The sequence below is a fragment of the Mesoplodon bidens genome (genome assembly GCF_964165515.1).
Source record: "Mesoplodon bidens genome assembly, chromosome: X".
NCBI classification, from domain to species: Eukaryota; Metazoa; Chordata; class Mammalia; order Artiodactyla; family Ziphiidae; genus Mesoplodon; species Mesoplodon bidens.
Window position 1 is genome coordinate 79,351,139 of NC_138163.1, and position 17,121 is coordinate 79,368,259.

The following is a 17,121-nucleotide window of genomic DNA, read 5'->3' on the forward strand; positions in this document are numbered from 1 at the left end:
TGAGAGTTGCTGTTTGTGTAGTTGTAGTTTTAATGTGTTTGTGGGGGGAGGTGAGCTCAGGGTCTTTCTACTCTGCTATCTTGATCCCACCTCTGATCAGTGCTTCTTTTTCTATAAGATATGAATAGCTACTTTTACTACCAACTCACAATATTGGTCCTGAAAGAACACAATATGGGACTTATTTGCCTTGAGTTGACACTCATACTTCAAGATTCAATGTCCACATATCTTGGCCTCTCCCTACCCTCCAAACCCATCCTCGTTTTATGAGAGACTCACTGACGATCAATTATTGGTGTCCCTCCTCAATAGCACACTCAGACGTGAGTATACAAGAAAGTGATCCCCACCTGGGGGCTGAATCTAAGTTATCTAAGGTGACTATCTCCATAGACTATCTATCTCCTCTAGTGAGTTCCTCCCTTCTGTATTGTTATTACAGTTGCAACCACTCTGTTGTACTCGTTTGCAGCTTTCTTAAAGCATAGCTGACATATGAGAAACTGCATATATTTGAAGTACAAAAGTTGATTTTTGACATATGTATACACTCATGAAACCATCACCAGAATTAAGATAATAAACATGTCTACCACCCCCCCACACACACACACCAATATTCCTCATACCCTGTTATAATATATCCCTCCCTCCCACCACCCAACTCCCTTGCTATCTCCTCTTGCCCTTCTTGACTTGGTTTGGTAATGTTAAAGTGTTCCAACCCAGGAAAGCAGCTAGATTCTCTGCATCGGAGCCAAGAGTAGAAGACATCCCTTGGGCCTTGCTTCCTTCCTCCTTTGAAAAGAAGTCAGGCCCTCCCAAAGACTTATCTTTGCAACTGTACACAAACAACTCTAAGACTAGATCAAAGGCTTTAAGTAAGGAACTAGGAGATTGAAGCACTTATATAAGTTGCAAGTAGGATCTAAAGTTGCAAATTACTTGAAGATAAACTAAAGAAAGATTTGAGGTGAAAGCATGTTTCTTAAGGAAACTTCTATTATAAAATAGCATACATGAAATTAGCATACATACTTTTCATAGCATGAAAAGTAATGAAAAGAAGAAAATCTGCATAATCCCACTACCCTAGCTGAACACTGTCAGTCATTTGGCATGTTTTCATTCCTGACTCTTCCCCCAACCAGAAAAAAAACATTTATTGAAACCTACTTTGAATGCAACTTTTGAGTTTTTGTGTTTAACTTTTTCTCTATACACCTCCAGCACACACCATCATAATAAAACCATAAAAGCATGGGGTATATATTTTTCTCAGGTCTCAGAGAAAGAATCAACATGTCTTCTTAGAGGACGTAGCTGCAATATGAGGCTAAGAACAAAAGCTCTATATTGTGGTTCTGCTAGCAGGTTCTAGAGAATTAGAATCTATAAAAATAGAGAAATGTTTCTTCTCTGTGGCACAAAAGTTTACAGCAGGAAAGAACAACCCCCAGGGAAATCCAACTGCTATAGCCAAAAGTATACATTTTTGGGGGGGTATTATGGATGAGAAGCTAACTTCTGACTGTACTTTGAGTGTACGTAGACAAGTACACTCAGAAGTTAGCTTCCTCATCCTTATAATTCCCACTTTCCCTTTACTAGTTTGGAAGGGCTCATTTAATGCTGATTTTCTATGTTCAGCAATCCAGATGGCCTGTTGACCAGTTAACATGTAGTCCACCCCATATTTATTGGAAGCAGTGAAATGGAATAGACACCCTCTTTCTGAGATATTCATAAGGAGAGGGAGGATAAATTTCTTACCCCCAACCCAAGGACAGGTAGTTATGCTCAAGATTCTATTTTCTTAAGAACTTCAAAGATGTGTTTTGAAAAGGAAAGGAAAGTTGTGCTCTGATCCTTTGCCTACTTTAATCAAAATTTCTTTTAAACCATCTTAATTTTAAATGATTCAGAGTTCATCCTCTGGCCACTTTAATATGCAAACAGTGAACTGGACCAACACCACAAACTCCAGGCAACTCCATTCACTGCAGCCTAAGTTGTGTGTTTGTAACCTGTAAACTGCAGTTTCTTGGGCCGCACTGCACTGACATAATATAATGTAGGTAAAATTGAACAGATTGAAGATGATGGCAATTAGAGAAGCTATAGAACATACATTGTCCTTGTGCTCATGTTCAATCTGACTACTGTTTCACACTCTAACAGTAAATGGAGTGGAGAGACAGAAGAGGGGAAGGGTTTGTTCTGTGTGTTGGAAATCTGCCCTTTCTAATGATTCAACCAAGCTGGCCTGTATTATTCTAGTCTGATTTCATTGTTTTGGCAAGATTTGAAACTGACACTGCAGTTTGGAAGTTCTGAGATAATTGATGCCAGACAAGTATCACCAAGGGACGAAAACTTTTTAAAAATTTATTATTTTTATTAACAAGTGACTATGGATTCAGAATCACCTCCTGATGTTTTTAAAAACATTTGTCTTGTTATGAAAACGCTGTTAGCTTTTGAATTAAATGCATGAAAGTTTAGCTAGAGATAGATAAATTTCTGCTTAACCTTTTCCCCACCCCCAAAAGATAGCGTCAAAAGACACACCCAAGCATCAAATGACAAACACAAGTATACATACACAAATGTGCATCCTGGCAGAACTGTTTTTTACAGCCTGTTCACAAGCAAATTTCTGAAGTTGTGAACAGAGTTCAAGGGCTCACAATTGTAGCTTTTAATTATACAGCTTATCACCAAGCTCCCTGAGTGACTGACATAGCATAGCACACAACAGTTTTCTGGGGATAGTTCCTAACAGTAAGTGACCCTTGAATTATCTTCAACCCATGGCGCATCCACTTGTTCTGAATACTGCCTTACAAGGAATTACATAATGTTGCAACTCCCCTGCTGATATCTTAGAGACCAAAAAGACAATGCTAAAGGAAAGGCACTTTCCATTTCTCTTTGCCTTTCTTTCATTCAGAGACTATGACCTGAGGTATCTCAATAGGCTGAAATCCACGGACAGCAGATGGGGTGGTGAAAAAAGTGTTAGGTAGTTCCCCAGGGCTGATGGAGCCAGAGTCACTTTGCACTGAGCCTCCACTGTTCTCAAACTGGGATATTTTCTTTTTGATCATCTTTCTCTCCTTGGCTCTGCGATTCTGAAACCAGATTTTCACCTGAAACACAAAATGCTTTGGATTTAATGGGGCAACATACTGAATGCACTTTTCAGTCATTGCTGATATTGTTCAGGGACTCTAGTATTTACAAAGTCCTTTCACGTGCATCGCTTAACTGAGCCTCACAATGACCTTGTGAAGTATGCCCATTTAACAACAGGTTTAAAAAAGGCTGAGACTCAGAGAGGGAAAGTATCTTGCATGAGATGAAACTGAAATCAAGTCCAGGGCCTCAGACTCTGAATGCAGTGCTCTTTATATTATATCTCACCCACCATCTCTGTTGCGCAGGTAGAAATAAATAATGATAGAATGGCAGATGCTGAGCCATGGTGATAAAAGGGAGGGATTTAAATAGCAAAGGTGATTATGATCTGTCATTAAATGAAGTAAGGTTGTTAGAACAGAACTGGGTGAACAAGGGTGATGAAATACTATATCTCTTGCTGTCATACCAATGTGCCTTCATAAATGGTTGAAATGCAGGCTTCTTGGGATACAGCAATACATAAATGGACTTTACAGTTCTAGAATCTTATAATTTCCAGGTTTACTCCTAGATCTAATTAAAAAAAATCAGGTAGTTATGTAATGTCAAAATCTGGGCGAGTGGAAACCACTGATTCTTGCCATGATTTAATCTTTACTAAGTATCCACAGTAAGATAAATTTGAGGCAGGAATCATAGGATTACATAGACCACAGAAAATTAAATTCCTACCCTGAGTAATAGAAAAACTTGCTTCAGGTAGCAGCATTGGTGTTCATTTACTGTTACAGTTTGACTGATATGAACCAGATAATTGCCATGATTGACAGATTTCCACTTCACACATTGATTATGACTACTTGGGGAACCATATCAAGGTTTTGCTCTGACTGATCAATTGTATGGGAGTTTTAATCCTTCTCTTCCCCCTATGTCCCCACCCCTTGCTTTCACACCTACACAGTGCCCACCACGTTCAATTATTAATAAACCCATCAACCAACAGTACTAAACTAGGTGGTCCAGTAGGATGAATGTGGACTTTAGGAGAGCTCTGAGAATGGCTTGGTCTTTGTTTTGCTTCCACTCTTACTTACAGACTTCCCTAAAACCTCAGCCTATTGAAATGCTTATATGAAACGTGTTAGATGTACTTCTGGTGTACCTGTCTCTCAGAAAGGCCCAAGTTGACTGCCAGCTCTGATTTTCTCCGAATGGTGATGTATCTATTGCAGTGGAATTCCTTCTCCAGCTCCAACCTTTGATGATCTGTGTAAACCACACGATACTTTTCTTTTGTCCTGGTTTTCCCTGTTAGGAGAGAAAGCAGTGCATTTAATCATATTTTGCTTCTTTGGAGATTGTTTTGGTTGGAGGAATCATAAACATTGTTCCTACCCTTAGCTATTACTTTCAAATATAAAATAAGTACATTTTTTAAACCAAATATGTCATAAGTCCATTTCTCCATTAATTACTTTGTCATCTGTGGCTATTATATATATATATATATTCAACACACCTATCACACCACCATTGACATACTGTTACACCAAAGCATTTTAAAGTAAACAGTTAAGCCATGATTTTCATTCCCTTCACACTAACATATGGGAACAGCATTGTCATTTTCAGTAGTAGCAACATTCATTATACATGCACTTCATTTTATACTGATATTTTATGCAGTTCATTTATATTGTTTCCTATTGAACCTCTCAGTTACTCTTTCAAATTATGCAGAATGTGTCTTATCCCCATTTTGCAGATAAGGAACCTGAGGCTCAGTGTAGGTAAGTAAGTGGCTTTGTGCTAGTGGGCTGAGGAGTGGGAACCCAAACACATACCCTTGGCTCCCAGTCCGGTGTGCCAAATGTTATTCCTGATTTAAACATGCTGGACAGCATAAGAATGGCCCAAGTGAGGCAAGCTGTTTTGTGACCTGACATTCTAATTACATATACATTCTAGAATTTCATTTGGATAGTAATTTAAAAAGAAAACATCTATTGTCACTTAGATTCTGTTCTAAGATAGCCCCTATTACTTATCAGAAAAAATAGTTTAGTTTTCTGGGGAGAGTCTTAAACAAATTTTTATTCCCAAGTGGATAATGAATGGGGGAAATAGGGGGTGTTGACTTTAGCAGAATAAAATGGGTATTCTAGTATTCTTTGAAAGGATATACAAACATTTGCTTTGTGTTAAAATGTTTAACTAATTTCTCATGCCCTCCTTCAAATAGAGTTTTATTCCTCCTTTCAAATTTTCCAAAGGTGATTAGGAAGTTTCTCTTTCTTTTCCATTTTTCTAACCCCCTCCAGGATCTTCCTCCTTTTCTCTATGGCTTTTGGCAAACTCCTTCTGATCTTCCCTGGTTGTTTTTGATGTGAAGTTTTGGGGAGCGATCTGTAAGACAAAGGTTCCTTTAAAGTGTTTCCCTAAACTCCATTGAGGTGTTAAGATGAAGCACAAGCTTAACAAAGGAGCTACATAGCATCAGATCCCATCCTGAACCCTCTTTACATTCAGGAACACCAGCAAATTGGTTTGGAATTTACAAGCCCTAAACAAATGTCAGACACCCTTTCATCTCCAGGAAAGAAAAAAAAAAAGGGACATGGATGTAGAAACAAATTCTAGATGAGAGATATGTTTTAGGATTAACTCATGGACTAAAGAACTAAACAAAACTTTCCCTCTTAAAAATGGAAAGCGATGAATCCCAGTCGATCTGTCTCAAAGGCTCAAATTTTAAGCTGGTTTTCTTTTTTGTTTGTTTGTTTGTTTTTGTTGTCAATTTTTTTAATTGAAGTATAGTTGATTTACAATATTGTGTTAGTTTCATTTGCAGCAACGTGGAAAGACCAAGGGAATATTATGCTTAGTGAAATAAGTCAGACAGAGAAAGACAAATACTGTATGACATCACTTACATGTGGACTCTAAAATATAATACAAATGAATGTATATGCAAAACAGAAACAGATTCACAGATACAGAAAACAAACTTGAGTTGATTTTCTGAATTTAGGAAACCAAACCAAAGGTCTGGCATTTGGTATGTTACAAAGGCAGAATGTATATTTGAAGTCACAGTGAAAACATTGAGGTTTAATTTATTTTCAGAACCTCAAATCTTAGAATCAAAATATATCTTTGAAGAGATGTTCCCTAAAACCCTTTCTAATCCCAAAGTGACTAAGTGTTTAAATTCTAACTTGAGGCAGAAGTTAAAATTCAACTTGTGTGTGTCTGTTTTCCGCTCTTTGATAATCAGTAAATATAACCAGACTTCAAGAACTCTGGAAGGTTGCAGTCCTTCCCCACCCCCATTGGTCATAAATTCCCCTCTTGCAGTTTCTTCTGAGGACAATAAAGTCAAGACCAGGCCTCTTTATTTGCCATGAAAATCCTCACCCTTTCCGGCAATATAACCCCTGAAGAAAGGAGGAATGAGGAAGAGCCAAGCTGCATATCAAAGCCATGCAAAGTGTTAAAAAGAGTCTGTTGCCCCAATCTGACAGATAAGACCTCAAACCTCAAGAAGACATAGATCAGGGGGAAATATTGACTGCACATTTAACAAAGAGAAATGAATTCCTGTTACCTGGTGCTCCTCTTGTGTCCCTGCTCCCAAACTGTCTTCTTTCCACCCCTTTCATTACCTCTTCCCTTAAATGATGAAATCTGATTGAATGGGTTTTGGACATTTTTCTAGTAGAGCATAATGCCATATTTCCATACTAAAACATCAACAAAGCACTAAGAGCACTAGCTTTTATTGTTCAAGCTATTCTCTTCTCCCAGAGACTACAACATTTCTGAGGGTGAGGGATCCCCTTCTCTGGCACTATTGTGGGTTAATTTAGGAAAGTAACAAACCGTAAGTTGTATAACAGGGCTGCTTCATAGCCCTGTGGTGGGGATTTCACTGCCTCCCCCTGCCTAAAACCTTGGACAAACCTCTGTAGTTCCCACTACCTAGAAGACAGTATCCCTACAGAGTTTGCAAACACATGTCATTATATAGGATGACTTATCATCACCCTAAATGTGCTCATTTGAGAGACTGGCTGTGAAAGCACTGTTGTTAGGCAGAAAAGCACTCTCCAAACCTAGGGGTTATGATGATGATGACAGTGAGGGTAAAGAGGATGGAAACCAATCTCTTTCTTTAGGGAGTAGAGTGTAATTGACACCATCATAATGACTTTCCATCTGATGGTAGTCTTTTGCTGCTTTTAGTTAAAAATTGCATCCAAATTCATTCATAAAAATTGTCCAATTAAATGATCAAAACAAAGAAAGATAATGATAAGCTTCAGGAATTATTAAGTAACTCATTTTCTGAAGGATCCTACCTGAATAAAATCTTTTAAGTATAACTTCCTCAGTGTTTTGTATTTTGTCCAGTGGGTTAATCATAATTATTCAAAGTCACTTCCTTCTCTCCTCTTCTTTCGCACACCTAAAAAGAAAGCCCCTCTCCAGCCCTGCTTAGGTTACCACCTTGCCAATACTCATACAAGGTTACAACTCTGGGTAAAAATAAAGCAAAAAAATGAAAAAAATTCCTAGCTGTAATGCACTGACAATATTTAAAATATGAAAATACTGAACTTTCCCCAGAATCTTTCTATCAGCTTCCTTTCCATATAATTTTTAAAACCAGAAGTGTATTGGAACAGAATACTTAGGGAACAAACTTGAAATAAAAATATTTCATTTTTAAATGAAATCACTTAGTGGACATTCATTTATTCTGTATGTCAGTCCCCTTTCTCTCATTTGAAAATCAAATGTGACAATAATCACTATGAAATGTTTTCCAATTGTCCCCTAATATGTGTATTTTTGTTTCTTTAACTTAAGGTTATTTTAAAAAACATTCGTCAGTGATGGAAAGAGCTTTCATTTGATTACCATAATCAGGGAGGGGTTACTTCAATTTTGTAGTTCATCTATTTTCTTCTCAGCCATAAGTCAAATGTCCTACAATACTACAGAGTGAAGTAGAAAATTTAGGAGAATCTGACTTATTCATTCATTTAACAAATATTTGTTTAACACTCACTATGTACTAAGCATACAAATGGGTGTCTTTTTGTTTGGAGTGATACAAAGAGGTGATCAACTTAATTTTTTTGTGGGGTTCATAACCTGAGATCCGTGGAAGGGCTTCAGTGGATCCATGAATCTCCCAACATTATTCAAAAAATGACATGTGTGTGTGCATGCGCATTTGTGCCTTTGTGCATTTTTCTAGGGAGAGGGTCCATACTTTTCATCACATTCTTAAGTTGTTGCTATATGCACCTTAGGCTACAAGAATATAATAAAGGGGTACTTTTATAAGACATTAAAATGAAATGGAGATTGAATTTAATAAAGCCCCATCTATAGGATAGGCTGCCAGAAGTGAATGGGGTACCAAAATCATTCAATTTAGAATTTCTCATAGAAGTTGGAGAGAAAATCTTGTGAAGGTGGCATTGTACACCCAGGTTTCAAGAGTTAGCTGATGATGAAGACACCACAGAGCAATTTAGAGCCCCTTTCTAAACTTACCCAAAAGAGAGAATCTGACAAATGCAAATGAAAGACTTTTAAGCAGAGAAACCCATCATATTTTCTCTAATAAACAGAAAATTCATGACTCAAGATAATTTATTTTATCTTGTCCATTTCTTCCCATTGTTCTCTCTTCCAAACAACATACTAGTGACTTTCCTCTTCTAAAGTATTTCAAAACATAATCCTGAACTGGGAGCAGCTACTTTTCTGGCTTTTGTGTCTTTTGCTGATGGTTAGGGCTTAGTGAATAGATGTTAATTACAACCCTAAGATTAGATATAATAACAGCCCTGGGAATACGACACCCTAACCTCATTTTCTATTCTCTTTAGCCAGCCAACTCGCTCTTACTTCAAAAAGCAATATGCAGACTTACTTCCAAACATTCTAAAGCTAAGTATTTAAGCTCAACTCTTAATTTGGGATTGCTACCCCAGTAATGTCCTAATCAATTGGAACTATCTCCTCTGGGCTGAGTCCTCTTAACGGTGAAAGTTGGTCCCATCCCACCCTCCTGCTTTTGCTTTTTTTAGGGAGAGAAAAAGGGCAGAACTGTGAGCAGAAGCATAATCATTGTGGACAAATGCTATTGAAATGTCATTTCTTCCCCAGAGGGATGAAAGTGATAGAGTTGAATTTTACTAATTTTCTCTAATGACAGGGAGCGATAGGTTGGAATAATAAGAATGTGATAAAAGAACAACTATAGCTGAAAACAAACATCTCCCCGCCTCCCTCCTCCACCCCCTGTCCAAGATTAAAGCAGAGTACCCACTTCCCCCGCCCCTGGCTCCCAGTAGCCGCCCACTGGCTTGCTGGCAGGAGCGTGGGTAGGCATTAGGCTGGGATCTCTGGGCTTTCTTATGTGTGGTGACAAGCCTGCATCCAGCCCCTGCACCTCGAAACGCCTGCCTGACTGTTAGGAGGGCTTTAATCACTTTAATCTTATTGATGTTGGGGCTGATATTCGTGCACGCCCAGGGGATGTTAGGGTTGAGTAGCTTATTATGTCCCAGTGGTGTGCTGTAGCTTTCTCACAGCCTCTATGCTTCTATTGGTGGAAGGGAAGTTGTAAGAAGGCATTGGGTTTGAATCCAGCTTGCCTCTGTCAGCTTGGGCGAAAGAAGCTGGAGCTTCCTTGAGAGTGCAGGGTGACCAGGTTGTTTTGCCACTGGGGCCTTCGTGGCTAAACTGGAGGGTCTGTTGCCAACCAAGCAGCATGAACCTAAGTTGAGAACCACCAGCTTTGAGGGGGAAGCCGACCTGCCCAGATGGGGAAGGGTTTGAAATGGAACGGGCAAGCAGCAGTGATTGAGCACAGGGGAACGTGGCTGTCCTCTCCTCATTCACCCACTGATCTTCCCCGTGCATCTGTTTTCCCATCTGGGCAACTGCAGGGTTGGATCTTGACCCTTGTGGATCAACATGCCCATTGTCTGCGCGGTTGCTCCCTTGACTGATCAGAAAATGGTGAAAAAGTCCCCTACGGTCGGCTTAGTTTCAAGCACCATGCTCTGCTTTTGAACAGAGGCACAAGCGAAGGAGGTCACTAGTGGGCTGGGGCCCTGGGCAGTAAGACACTCAATGGTCTCCTTAGCTAAGCTGTCCGGGGAGAAGCCTGAGGAGTAGGAGGGCCAGAAGGCCAAGAGAAGTAGATGAGAAGCAAAGGAAGGAAAAGTGTGAGAGCATTGGAATCGATTACTCACCAGTCACCTGCACGGTCTTGCGCATCCACGCATAGGGGCTGTGGCGGCTTCTGTTAGAACTGGCGTCGGCGGTGCAGGCGTCGATGGGGAACAGTGATCCGCCGGCTGGTGTAGGCAGGCTGCTACCGCTGTTTCCACCCGCTGCGGGTTCCAGGTTGCTGTATTCCGGCGAGCCGAAAGCAGCGGGGCTCGAGGTCATGTCGTTCATGGGCACCGTGCCCATTGTACTGGACGGCCCGGGGTACACGCTCCAGTCTTCCCGAGGGGGACTATAGGGTGATCCCCAGGTCCCCAGCGATGGCCCGTGAGGATCCATACCGGGCATATGGGGATACCCCATATAGTGCGCGTAAGACGGAGCCGCTGCGAAGTTGGAGGCTGGCATCGGACTCCCACCGTCCCCAGTGGCGCCAGTCCCGGCTGTGCCACCTCCTGCAGGGCTCCTGAGAGTGCCCGAGTACATGCCCGTTTCTTTTTCCAAAAGGCAGCTTCTGTACATAGTGGCTTGGGTGTGAGAAAGGAGCTCCCTAAGCCATCCTGAAGTCCCTGTAAGGCCCCAACCCGACTTTGAGAAGCAGTTAGGGAACCAGTAGGTTGGTTAGGTCGTAGCTGTGCTGCAAGCTCCTCCGCGCCCCTCAGACAACTCCATCAGCGTTTCCTACCCTGACGGTTTCCAGGTGACTGGTAGCCCGGTATAGATGGGCCCCCAATGGCTGGGCTGACGTCAAGGGGCTTTAGGCTTTTACATAGCATTTGCATTCAAATGAACGGCCATTTCACTTTCACAGCGACTTGTTCACTCTACACTCCCGCTCCCAGAGCTCCTGGGCCTTTCTATCTCATCTTTCTCGTTTTTGTCCATCTGGTCCCATAGCACTAATTTTGCGCTTATGGAGGCAGAAGGGCGCTCCTCTAGAGGTTTCTGAGCAGCTCCCTCCAAAGTGAGATGGAGACGTGTAGAATCAGGGCCAAATCCGGCTCTTTGGTCCTTACCCCGCGGTTTCTTTATGCTGATCTTCCCGCATCCAGTCTGCATCCTTGGTATCCCCTCTGCCCACATTCCCTGGCACGGGTACTCCACATGGCACTGGCCCATGATACCCTTCTCCTCATCGCCCCCTCCACCAGGAGGAGAGCTTTGTTTCTAAGGACAGAGATTCATTTCACAGAGATTCATTTGTAAAACATCCAATTAATCCGGCCTGCCATCTACTGGAATGTAACCTTAGGAAGGCAGAGAGGGATGTTTGTCTCTTGTTCACTGCTCTATCCCCCGTGTCTACAACAGTCCGGCACACATTAGGCACACAATAAATTGGATGTTTTACAAATATGCACAAATTAAAGAAAGATGAAGAGAGGAGGTTATGAAAAAAGGAAGGAAAGAAGAAGACCCATGTGGGTAGTGGGCTTTTTTATTTCCCTTTCAGTTCACTAGTCTTGCTTGGGTGTCTCTTTCTGCCAGTACCCCAAGGAGTCAAATTCCTGCAGTCTCAAGTCCAGGGCAGCTGAAGCTCCCAACTTTCTTTCACACTTGACGAGACTTCCTTTGTAAAGCTCCAATTGTTGAAAAAGACATGGACTTGCCAGTAGATGCCAGTGAACTCAAGATTTTGCTTCAAGAAGCCAGATCACCTCCTGACGACAAAACCAATTTGTATTCCAGGATTCCTTCTCACCCTTTCCCCCTTCCAAAGCCTGCCACAACCTTTAGTTCAGGCTGTGCTCCTATTCAGAGAATGTGCTCCTCTGTGAAGTCCAACACAACCTGGCACCTCCATTAACTAATCCCTCTTTGGCTTTGGGGATATCACTTCACTTCTGGGAGTTTCAGGGTTTTCCCCTGTGTAATAGGGATCCTAACATTGTCTGCATTTACAAGGCAGGATTTCCTGAGATGACGTATGCAAACTGCTTAACTTAACACTTGACACACAGCACAGGACCACTGTATTCATTAATTTACTCGACAAATATTTGTTGAGTGCTAGGTGCTATTCTATGCATGGAGACATCAATAGTGAACAAAGCCTTTAACCTTATTAAACTTATATTCTCAAGGGGAGAAATACTAATAAGTAATTAAATTTTGTGTTATGTCAGATGATAATAATCAATGTTGTGAAGAAAAAGAAAGCAAGAAGGAGAATAGGGAATGCTGGAGGATGTTGCAACTTAACAAGTGGTGGTCTGGAGGACCTTACTTAGAAATGATATTTAAATAAAATATAGAAGTGATGGAGTGAGCTATGAGGAGAGGATCCAAACAGAGGGAACAACAGGTAAAGTCTGTCTTCTATTGAAGAAGTAGCAAGAAGGAAAGTGTGGCTAACAGGTAGATGAGGTCCAAAAGCTAATGGGGAAGCTCATTTTTAATTTCTAGGTTTTTACTCTAAGTGAGGTAGGGGGACATTGTAGGGTTTTGCGCAGATGAGTCACATGATTTGACTTAAGTTTTGAAAGGATTGCTCTGGCTATTGGATTAAGAATAGACTGTAAGTAGGCAAAATAAAATCAGGCTGATTAATTAAAAGGCTATTGCAATAATCCAGGTGAATGACATTGGGGATGGAGAGAAGTGGTTGAATTCTGGATATATTTTGAAGCCTGCTTTGGAGAAGGAGAAGGAAAAGAAGGAATAGAAGTAATTGGTCAGCAAAGACTAATTAAAACCAAGCACTGGGGAGAAGGGACTAAGGAACAGGGAAGTCACATACCTATAGGCACTTTTTGCTCATGATCTCATTTAACATTCACAACAGCCCCATGAGTTACTTATTTTCACTCCCATTTTAGAGATGAAGAAACTGAGGCTCAGAGAGGTGGCATGAGTATTTAAATGAACTACTGGTGTATAGTAGAGCTAGGTTCCCATCCTAGGAAGCTCTGATTGCAAAGTTCATGTTCTTAAATTGGAACCAGGCAAAATGTACAAACTCAGGGTTGAGGCCTGGGGCCTGGCTTCTATTTTCTTTGCCTGCTCAGGATCCCAGGCCCAGCATTCAATCCTTTTCATAACATAGACCCAATACCCTTGCATTATTGGCTTTCAGCTATTTTATCCTGAGGCAAACTGGTCTACCTGACATTTGAAAAGCTATATCAGGATGAAAGCATATGCAGGAACTTTAAAAGTAAGCTAATGCAATATTATCATCTTACCTATGAGGAAACTGAGGGCATGAGTAGGGAAGGTATTCTTTAAGACAGTGAATGACAGAACTGAGATTCAAACTCAGGTCTGTTGACTCCCAGATCGACACTCTTTCCACTAAAAAATGTATGTTTGCTTATGCAAGTCCCTTTGTCTAGACTGTTTTTATCCATAAAAAATGTTCAAATTCTCCCGCTTCTTCAAGGCTCAGTTCAAATGTCCCCTCCTCCCTAAAGCCCTATGTCAGGATACTCTCAGAAAGCACTCTTCCTCATGTCTGAATCCCATTGTCAACTCCCCTCCCCCACTGACTAATACTATTCTTGTCCACCTTGGAGTTACTTAGGGTCTTATCTGAATTTTTTTGGAATTTGAGCACATTGAAAGGGTGTGAGGAGGTGTGTTTGAGCCTTGCAGAGTGGAGTGTCATGCACATGATAGGGTCTCAAGAAATATTTGTGTGCTGAATCAATAAATGACCTTGGAATAACAGATTGGAAATCACCATTTTGACTCAACTTTAGGGATGTCTGGAAGAGAAGCCAGTAAGTACATTGTCCAGTGCTTGGCAGAACTTGGCTTCAGGATTAATTCAGTTTTGTGTTTTTGTTTGTTTGTTTCTGGGGATGGGAGTGGAATGTGGGGGTAGGAAGGTGGGAGAGAGAGGTGGACTGGCACGGAGGTTCAGTCTAGTTTGACTGGAAATCTTTATTTCTTTTTTTTAACCTGGAGATTAATCAGAGAGGCAACCTCACTGCAGAAAGCAGAGTGGGCTGCAGAAAAGTCAAACCCCACAGGCTGAAGATCATGGCTCAGGCTATACAAGGGTCATTTAACATCACTAGGGAGTGATTGCTTAGTTTTTCTGAGACTTAGAGGGGCATGGGTCAAATGGGGCTTCAGTTGGACACCCCTCCACTGCCAGGTCTGAGCTGACCCACACAAACCATGTTATTGTAAGGCTTGCAGGAGATAATGAATGTGAGATTGCTTTATAAAGAGTACAGTCTACCCGTGATGGGCTATAGGGAACTGGGTAAGCCTTTTCTTTAGCAGGCTTAATGCTTGGGAGGCTCTCACTGCCTGGTAAATATTTTCTAAGCCTGGTCTGTCCTCTCGGGGTTGCCAGAATAGCCCAGGGCTACTCTCTACTACCGTCAAACCTCTCCTACTTCCCTGGCCCAGATTTCAGCTTGGTTCAGCCTCTGCAGAGGGACAGGGAGAGGGGAAGGAGTGTATTTGTGTTATGGAGCTTGGCTTCAGTCATCAGTCATTGGACCCTCGCTACTACTAGGAAGGATATGAAGAATGCAGATTAAGTCTTTCTTACTGACATGGTAACTGAGGCTGAGCATAGGGAAGAGACTTACCTGAGTCTCACACTAGTAATTTATCTGTGGAACTTGAATTTAAACCCAAGCATAATCGACTGAGGAACTCTACAAGGCACTCTATCTATCTCGGCCTCAGTTTCCAACAGTAAAAAAGGGACGGACAATAGAAATCACTCTAGATGGATGTTGGGAGGATTCAGTGCACCATTGGTATACTCAACAAATGGCCATTATTATTGTCATCCACAGAGTGGTTGAGACTTCCACAGGGCATGGACCTACCATGCTTCCCTTAGTCCACATCTAAGCATGGACAGCATTGAGAGATTGGGGAGAAGGCTCAGAGCAGTTTGGACTTTACTGCCTATTGGCTCTCAATTCAAGCTTCGCATTCTGGGCTCTGAAAACAACATCCTTCCACCAACCCATCCTTACCTACCTCCCTGAACTCCTTGGAGCCTTAGTGATGCCAGCACTTGTGTCTTGGACAAGAAAGGAGCCCTGTGTCTTTTCCATCCATCTTCATCATTGTGATGGGCTTTTTTAATTGCAAGGCCAGACACCCTGGAGAATGAGCACTACTAGGCTCTGGGCCTACCCCAAAGTATCGTAGTGGGGTCAGGACCAAGGAGTGTTTTGGAGAAAGGTTAAGGTTCTTTCATGGGAATGTTAATAGGGCAAATACTTGTTGGAGTGGTGGAGGGCCAGGGCTCTGTACTCACCCTGCCTCCAGGGTAAGCTGCCCATTTCTGGGTTAGGAGAACAATAGGAATGAGGAAAGTCTAGGGCTTTGAGATGGAGGCAAAAATACAATATAGTGGAGAAACAGGCTTCTTGGGCATTCAAAGGCATCCTCAACTCTGGGAGAGAGAAGGTATGCATATGGAAGCAAGCAAGGGCTAGTGCTTAATGCCAAGATCCCAAACTTAAGAAGGATAGGTCAGGGAGGGGTTTTACAGAAGAGAGAGGAGGAAGGCAGAGAGGCCAATCAAAAATGAGGAGACTACACACCCAACACTTGTATTAAAGGAGCCTCAGACTGAATCTGAAAGGATTAGGGTAGGCTGATTCTCTGAAAGAAAAAGGGAAGTGCAAGTCCTGGCTATCTTCTTAGGGAAAGAAAATCAGAAACCAGTTCACAAAACATGTACTCTAGGCCAGAACCAGTGCTGGTTCCTTTCCAGTGTGAACTCCCATTAAGGTCATTACAATCAAAAGGAGTAGATGGTATCAGCCCTGTTTTACAGTGGGTGGGGGGATGGAGGTGAGAATGGAGACTCAATGAGGTTTAGTGACATGCCCAAGGTCAAAGATCCAGTAAGAAGCAGCCAATAAATCACTAGTATGGCCATAATGTTCATGCAGGGTCTAGGGATCAGGACTTGGAGAATTCCTGACAATTCTATAACAACAAGCCCAGTCGTTATGCCCATATTCACTGAACACAGGATAAAAAGGGAAATTGGCACAAACTATAATGGGAGAGATTTAGATTAGTTCCAAAGAGGAACATGTGCACTATGAGGGCCAGGAAGCACTGTGGTGGGTGAACTAGTTGATGAAAGAAACATGGAGTGTGGCCTTTTTTATAACTCTAGGTGGCATTCTGTGAGGGATTGTGTCAGAACAGGTTGGCTTTGAAGCCAATATAGAATCACATTAGTGACTGACGTTTGATTTTGTAATGAGCATTTTCACTCTAAAAGGTTTGCTTTTACTGTGACCTGCCTTCAGTCCCGTTTCATTATTCTCTCCCATTTGAAAATACCTCTAACATCATCTCACCTTAGTATTTTTCGCTTGTTCTCTCACTGGATAATTTCTTCACTGCATTTTCATTCTCTCCTAAACACCTAAACTTCATTATCCCTCATCTAACCAAACTGAGGCCTGTGAGCTAATAATGGTGTATACATATTTGGTATATATATATATATACATATATATATGAATTAAATAATTGTATAACTTTATGAATTATATATGATTTATAAAATAATTAATAAAATTTATTTTTAAATCAGTTTTAGGTTCACAGCAAAACTGAAAGTACAGAGAGTATACCCCTTGTCCCCTCCTACCCACAAACTTCCCCACTACACAGTGGTACATTTGTTATAATCAATGAACCTACTTTGATGCATCATTATCACTTAAGTCCATAATTTTCATTAGGGTTCACTCTTGGTATTGTACATTTTAT

The 17,121-nt window shown here is 41.3% G+C and overlaps 1 protein-coding gene across 1 annotated transcript; it reads right to left on the minus strand.

Moving 5' to 3' along the window:
• Positions 1 to 2,948: 2,948 nt before the first annotated feature.
• Positions 2,949 to 10,929, minus strand: CDX4 (caudal type homeobox 4; the record flags this gene model as incomplete). Its single annotated transcript, XM_081221968.1, has 3 exons — positions 2,949 to 3,155; positions 4,313 to 4,458; positions 10,431 to 10,929. The coding sequence occupies 3 exons, from the start codon at positions 10,927 to 10,929 to the stop codon at positions 2,949 to 2,951; spliced, it is 852 nt and encodes a 283-aa protein (XP_081078094.1).
• Between the last annotated feature and the right edge of the window lie 6,192 nt (positions 10,930 to 17,121).